General features: G+C 30.1%; 2 protein-coding genes and 3 non-coding genes across 5 annotated transcripts in view; 1 reads left to right on the plus strand and 4 right to left on the minus strand.

Moving 5' to 3' along the window:
* Positions 1–5392, minus strand: part of RpL23A (ribosomal protein L23A) — a 6527-nt gene extending 1135 nt beyond the window's left edge. Inside the window, exons 1-4 of the mRNA XM_014438969.2 lie at positions 5266–5392; positions 3865–4199; positions 951–1148; positions 36–163 (exon numbers count right to left, since the gene is read on the minus strand). Of these exons, the coding sequence (XP_014294455.1) occupies positions 36–163; positions 951–1148; positions 3865–4199; positions 5266–5299 (695 nt within the window). The 5' untranslated portion in view covers positions 5300–5392. The remainder of the gene's footprint in view (positions 1–35; positions 164–950; positions 1149–3864; positions 4200–5265) is intronic.
* LOC112210669 (small nucleolar RNA SNORD79) lies at positions 770–840 on the minus strand. Its single transcript, XR_002945254.1, has one exon. It is a non-coding gene; the product is annotated as a small nucleolar RNA SNORD79 (small nucleolar RNA).
* LOC112210670 (small nucleolar RNA SNORD79) lies at positions 2387–2457 on the minus strand. The gene has a single exon (XR_002945255.1). It is a non-coding gene; the product is annotated as a small nucleolar RNA SNORD79 (small nucleolar RNA).
* Positions 3313–3384, minus strand: LOC112210668 (small nucleolar RNA SNORD79). The gene has a single exon (XR_002945253.1). It is a non-coding gene; the product is annotated as a small nucleolar RNA SNORD79 (small nucleolar RNA).
* Positions 5390–7562, plus strand: part of LOC106692794 (ras-related protein Rab-34) — a 7021-nt gene continuing 4848 nt past the window's right edge. Inside the window, exons 1-2 of the mRNA XM_014438970.2 lie at positions 5390–5704; positions 5823–5924. Of these exons, the coding sequence (XP_014294456.1) occupies positions 5511–5704; positions 5823–5924 (296 nt within the window). The 5' untranslated portion in view covers positions 5390–5510. The remainder of the gene's footprint in view (positions 5705–5822; positions 5925–7562) is intronic.

A 7562-nucleotide genomic window follows, 5' to 3' on the forward strand; every position in this document is an offset into this window, starting at 1 on the left:
TATATAGTGAAACGAGTTGAAAAAATAACACTCACCTACTCCTCCTTGGAACGGATTTCCTAATGTATTTTGGAGCCCTGGGGGGCTTGAATGTTTTTGGCCTCCTGAACTGGACTGATGTCCTGATTTTTCTTGTTCTGGTTCCATGGGGTCCACGGATAACCTAAAAAAATAATAGAATAATGAATAAAAGTTTATTTCAATTAACAAGACTGGAAACCACCAGAATAGAAAGACATTTTTCTGAGGTGAGAATTGGCCGAGTTAATTAGGTCAAACAAAAATTAAGTACAACTAGAAATAAAAGGGAGTACACCTCTTATGATTTAGGTACATTGTTGACATTCCATAATACACACTTACATTCTCAGGGCATTAATTAATATTTTTTTTTTTTAAGCACTCTTAAAATTAGTAACAAAAAAAATGATAAAATGCCCATTCTCAATTGAATCTAAACTTATTCTGATAGAACTTATTACTTCATTCTCTTTAATTTGAAAAAATAGCAACCTTAATCAAAGTACATTAACCTATGTTTTTTGGTTGTTTTTTTCATTGCTAACAATAGCTACCCTATAAAAAGTTTGGCTTGGAACTATAATTTACTTTTATTTATGCTTATAATTTAATGTAAAGAGTCCAAAATCTGGACATTGAATTAAAAATGAAGAACAAAATATCTATATGGTAGTATTTACCAAGTCACTCAGTTCTGCTGAAATTTAATGAAGGAATAAAATAAATTAAATGTAATGCTTATTATAACTGCTATATCAGAAAAACTATGTCCTCAACTTTTTCAGAGAGATTCCCTCAAATTTCTCATCATCTATAGCAGATAAATAAGTTTATCAACGAAAATCCAGATAACTATTTGTACTGTTAGTTTAGTAAAGAATTATACACTATAATAATTAATATAATGCTCTAAAGAACACAATAATTACCTTTAGTTTAACTTTAAGAGCTTTTTCTAAAGGAGCCTTCTTTGCTACTTTTCCTTGCCTCTGTTGCTTAGGCACAACACCCTTCTTGGGCTTCTCCAGTACTTTCTTAGTAGCAGGTTTGGCTGCTGGTTTCTTGGCAGCAGCGGGCTTAGCACCAGGCTTAGTTGGGACTTTGGCACCCGGTTTCGCTGCAGCTCCCTGAAAAAAAAAAAATTAAGAAAAAATAATAACACTATAATGAACTAAGACCCATCAAGAAATGATTTTTTTTAGTTATAATAAAATACCCAGTTCTAACTTAAGCTTTTCTTTAATTCAGTCTACTATAGCAATTAATAAAATTCTAGCTTTTCAAATATGAAGCCAAAATTGCGATTATAAGTTCTATAAAAAAGATAAGGTATTGTAATAAATATTTGTTTTCTAATCAGAAAAGAATATATCCAGCAAGAATGTTCAGAGAGATTATTGATCCTTAACAACAATTTTCTTTTTTCTACAGAAGAGAAAATAAAAAAAAGGAAATGGTTAGCCATAAAAAAAAAAAAAATTAAACCTACAAGAGCTTAATATGCTACAAATAGTGTTTTTTAGTACATTTACAAAGTCCTGTTGATTTGGCTCATTTCAAAATACTGAATTATGATAGTTTAATTCATATCGTTAATTTTGTAACCAGTAGGATAATGCGATAGAGTAATGTAATATTTAACAAATTACTTTATCTATAAAAATAAAACATCTTTTAACATTAACTAATCGGAGATCCTATTTAAGAACTAACAAAGTTAAAATTTAAATCAGGCTTCTTAACAAAGAACAACCATTTTATACCATTTATTCATGTTATAACTGCTATATCAGAAAATTGATGTCCTCAACTTTTTCAGAGAGATTCCCTCAAATGATTCATCATTTAAAGCAGTTAGCTAATAATCCTAAGTCATAATAAAAGAGAAAACGTTTTATTCATATTGAACGATTCAAGATTGTAGCGGAATGAAAATAAACTTTTGTTCCTTACCAAATCAACTAAAATAATTCAAAACTCTATCCAAGATTCTATTCAGAATACTGTTTGTTGCTTTGGCCCATTTCAAAACTATGAACTATAGCAGTTCAATTGATATTGTCAATTTTATAATCAGTAGGATAATGCAATAGTGTAATATTTAACAAATCACTACATCCTTCAAAATAAAACATCTTTTACGATTAACAAATAAGATATTAATGAACAAAGTTAAAATTTATTTCAGGTTTTATAACAATGAATGTTATTCTTTCTTCTGAAACGTCAGCATAAAATAAATAAATATGGTTTTGTTTATTTATGTAGTTCTTTGCTGACCGCACCCCCCGACAAACTTCTCCAAGCATTAATCTACGGTCAACTATCTACACCTCATAATGAATGTTATTATTCATCTGATAACTGCTATATCAGAAAAATCATGTCCTCAATTTTTTCAGAGAGATTCCCTCAACTTTATCCTCACTTATAGCAGTTGGTTCAGATAATAATTAAAATTAAACACTACTTGACTTCATGACAAAACATGAATATTTCATAAAACTCATTGGGTGAAATCACAAAGACAAAAAAACTGAAGAATTCTTCCGATTATATATTGCTTTGGCTAAATATTATACTTGACCATACTGTTCAACAATTAAATTTACAATTGAAAACAATAAATAAAATTGCTTATTTTAATTTGAATGTTATTTAAAAGATTACCAATGCTATCAAAAGGAAAATGCTGATTATAGTATTTCCGGTAATTTTTCATAATTTCGCAATATTCATCTACAATTAACAGAACAAATATGAAGACTAATTCACTGAAATCGACAAGGATTTTTTCAATGAACAGAACAATACTGGATGCTATAACATAGTTCAACACTGGATTTTCATAAAAATGTTTAGATGCAGATTTTTTAACTCAAAGAGGAAGATCATAAACAAGATATGGAAGTTTTAGACAATGATACTGAGGGGAGTGGTAATAAGTTTTTTTTTTTATTTCAATTTTCGGGTTACCGACATATCACCTTGACAGATCTTAAACAAGAAATTATCTTGTTATTGTAAAAAAAAATATATAAATACAAATACCGAACAATTTCAGTAATAATTATATGAACATATTTTTATAATTATATGTATACATAAAATAATACAAAAACTCATGTTTGATTTATATTTTCATAAGATTAAAACTATTAAAATGGAAATACTATAAAATAGGATTCAAAGTCAGTAGCAGAATGCTAACACAGCAAGCCCATATTGGAGTAGAAGACCAGTTTTACCCATCTTAGGCCAACTGAGTAGTGTTGTCTGGAGAAGCAATACTGCTATATCAGAAAAAAATATATCCTCAATTATTTCAGAGAGATTCCCTCAAATTTATCCTCATTTATAGCAGTAAGCTAAGCCTTTAACTAATGTAAAATCACTACCAATTTATAAAGTTAGAAGTAATTGAGCTCGAAAAAAGGAAAGGTCTAACCAGATAAGCAAATATATCTTTAATCGGCAATTAACCTTAATCCTTTGCCTTACAATTCAACTTTCAATAGAATGTGCTTCAATTTCATATGTCAATTCAACACCATAAACACATAATAATTATTATATTTAATATATGTGATAAACCTGTATGTTGAAATTAGGCTATAACTTTTTTATTGGATAAATGATTTTACTGAGAAATGATAGTTGTACCAATAATATTTATAAAGCAAATTATCGTGAGATAAAATCACACAAATAGTTGGCAAAGCCCTTCAAATATTTAGAGCCTAAAGAAATAAATAAGACAGTAAGAACATGTTCTAACTAAGTTCCTAGAATAGAAATATTAAAAGGAATAAAACAAAACCACACAAAGCATTTAAAAATCACCTTCGCAGCTGGCTTGGCTGGGGTTTTCTTTCCAGCTGCGCCCTTGGCTGGGGCTCCTTTAGCAGCAGCACCCTTCGCAGGCTGCTTTCCAGAACCAGATTTTCCACCCTTAGCAGGAGCCTTGGAAGCAGGTTTGGCTGCTGCAGCAGCTTGGGCTGCAGCTACCTTGGCAGTCGCTACTTTAGGAGCAGGTGCAGGAGTTTTAGACGATTTTGGTGCTTTGGCTCCACTTGTACTGGCAGAAGCCCCTGAAGAAGTTGAAGCAGCAGCTGCTGCAGCTGGGGCTGCAGCAGGCTTCTTCTCCGGCTTCTTTTCAGGTTTCTTCTCAGGCTTACCTGTGATGAAAAAATATATCAGCTCAAGAATAAAACTGAATAACCTTAATAGACCTATATGTAACGAATTATGTCAGATACATGAAAAGTAACATCAGATCTCTTTAAATCAGAGAGATTCCCTCAAAAAATATCATCATAGTGGTGTTCATCAGAATGATTATATCTAAATATGGAATAATTTTAGGCTCATTTGAAAATACCAACCTGATTAAAAGAACTGATCAGAAAAAGGGAACTTAGCACACTGGACACAGATTGGCTCATCATTATAGATGATATACTGGGCTATACCTCATTAAAGTAACCTCTTCAAATTTTATTAGACAATGAGCATTACATCAATTAAAACATAAAGCTAACAAACTAGTTTTACTTCTGAACCTCTCCCCCATCAACAATCCTTTCCAGCATAGGTATGATTTCACAAAAACTACATTGATGAAGTTAAGCTTTTAAGTATAATGTTAAATTTGATCAACAACTATAAATTGGTTTATATTTCTTTACTTTAGTATCTCAATTAGATAAAAACTACAATTTATGAATTCCAAGAGACATTAATTAACCACAGCAGTGTAAACAATCAAAAAATTAAGACCAGGCAATGAATTCATAGATGTGCAATACAAAGGTTTGTACTTTATTAAAAATTAACAATAAATAAAATAGTTAAATTTACAGAAATAAAGTAGATTAACACATCCGAAAATTAAACTAAATCACAATGTGCCTCAAGCCAGTTTGATGTCAAACAAAAAGAACTTTAAGTATATTCATTCTTTAGCAGCGGTAGGATAATAATTTCGGAAGCAGCGTTCATCAACATCTACCATTAAGACGGAATATTTAATAACTCAGGGATCTCGAAAATATCTCTACATACTTGACGGGTTCAGGCCGCGTGGTCAAAACGATGTAAGGTTATTCTATGAAGTCATTATTAAAAATAATACCTTGAAATTATCAGAGGAAGAATTCAGCTAAATATATTGTAAATAAGCATTGCGTTCCTTTAAACTATAATGTATACATTTATATTCAAATAAATGAACATTTCTCATACCTGATTTCTCTGTAGGTTTCGGCTTCGGAGCCATGTTGTATCCCTAAGAGCGAAACCAACGTTGACTAAATAGATCCGATTGTATGATCCACAGCCAACCTGATTACAGTAGACACTGGATGAATAGTACCCGCGCCTTTTTTTTCAACTTCAAACATCTGAGCCGTCTAAAGTCTTGAGAATGTTGTAGTAATGAGTATACCATGGTATTTTATTAGTTCTTTGTTGTTTTTTATATCTCATCAATGAGTTTTACTGTGCGGCAAATCAATTCATTTAGAAAACCTTTTAATCATCTAATGACCCCTTACAAAGTCAATGAAATCAATCCAGAAGTAGCAAGATTTTGTAGACTTGATTCAAAATACACTTCCTTGAATCATGGAAGGATTATTTTTATTGGTGAGTCAGGAGTTGGTAAGTCTTCGGTAATTAAAAGGTAAATAACATTTCAGTATTAAATTGTGTAAACTGGTTTAATAGTACTTTTTATTATTTGAACAATTATACTGATTGACTTACTTGTTGTTATTAACAAATTTTTTTTTTTTTTTTAGATTCTACTGTAACAAATTTAACCCTGAAAATCGGGAAACTTGTGGAATGGAATCAGCAACCCTAAAATTTAATATTTTTGGATTATCTTTCCGTCTTGAAATGTATGTCATATTTTTCTAATTAGCTCTAACTCTCATAAAAAAAAAAAAGTTAAATCTACCAAGTTTCTCTTCTTTAAAGGTTATTTCAATTTCAATGTATTTAATCTTTTTATGTTTTTAATTCTATTTTTCATCAACCATTTTTTCTTTAATTTAAAGATCTAAAGCAAATTGTTATATCACTCTTTCTATTTCTCTCATTTTTTTCTCATTTGAAGAAACCTCATTGCATTCACTGAGCTCCAATCTTTTTGTCAATGCTGAGAACATTTTTAAATCTCCCTTGCTAGTTTTGAACGAGTCAATCCTTGGGCTGAGAAGATTGTGGATTGAATTCAGAACTTTATATATTCTTTTATTTCAGCTCATATGGAAATAAAAAAATAATAAAAAATCCAGATAGAAGAGAGATCTGTCCAGTAATGTTAGGAAGAACTTTGCCTGGCACTGTAACTACATCAAAATTCTGACACAAGGGTTTAAAATTCAGAAAACCACCATTTCATTCATATTCAATGTTAAAATGGTTGACCCTACCATTTTATCAATAAAAGCCTAGGATTGGTTCCAAGATGTTAACCCAGGAATCTGAAGGTAATGTGTTTGACAAGAAGAGTACGTAACTCTAAAGTGGCTTAGAATCTACATACTTTTCTTAAAAGTTTAGAGTTGCAGAATACATTCCAGTAACCAGCCTGCAGGATTAGGTCTACGAGAAACGTACTGTAGTGGTAAGGGGAATAAGCGAAGTTTTGGCAAGGGTCAAATTTCCTCCTCAAATTCTGTTTCCAACAATCCCAAGTATTTGATGAGGCTTTTGTTTCAATTTATGTTTCTCTTTCTACCTAATTTTTGTTTGAATTTAGCATGTCTTAAGGAAACATCTTGGGTATCAAAATGCTATTGGTTGTTAAAACGTTTTGTTTAGAATGTGGAATAGTTAGAAACTATTTATTTGTGAAACATCCGGATAACCAATTGGCCCTGCCAATTCAAAATGAAGTTTTTGGAGAATAGAAAAATTACTGATCATGTGAAAAGATTTATTAATTGGGTTCTAAAATTTATAATTGTTCCATATTGATTAACAAGAAGAGATTCACTCAAAAAAAATAAATGAAGTACTGATGGTCTATAAGGTATGTTGACAAAGAGGTTTACTGCAGTTCAACTAATGAAGCAGTGGTTAGTTAATTACACAATATGCTTCTTTAAAAAAAATATTCAGAACAGGGTATTATACATCTTGTAGAAAATTACATTTTAAAGAAATTGATCAAGAATTTAAAAAAGATTAACTATGCAATCTTTTCTTTTAAGGTTAATACATCACTCTTCTATCTGTTAACAAACACATGAGTGATTATACCTATTAGTTTTAAGGAGGAAGTAATGAATCTAATAATAGTAAACCTTAAAAATAATTAATAATTAGTCATAAAATGATTCCAGATTTCTTTATACTTTTATTTATTTATTTATTTTTTTAGCGAAAATCTCTTTTTCTCCTAAAATGTCATGTAATAACTTAATCCACTCATGTCTTCAATTATCATATTAAAATTATATTAATGTTATAAATAAAATCAGTTTACAGAATTGAAATTGAATATGAAATCATGTTAAAATAGAAAATAT

Source organism: Halyomorpha halys, unplaced genomic scaffold, assembly GCF_000696795.3.
Source record: "Halyomorpha halys isolate HHAL.00 unplaced genomic scaffold, Hhal_1.1 Scaffold71.1, whole genome shotgun sequence".
NCBI classification, from domain to species: domain Eukaryota; kingdom Metazoa; phylum Arthropoda; class Insecta; order Hemiptera; family Pentatomidae; genus Halyomorpha; species Halyomorpha halys.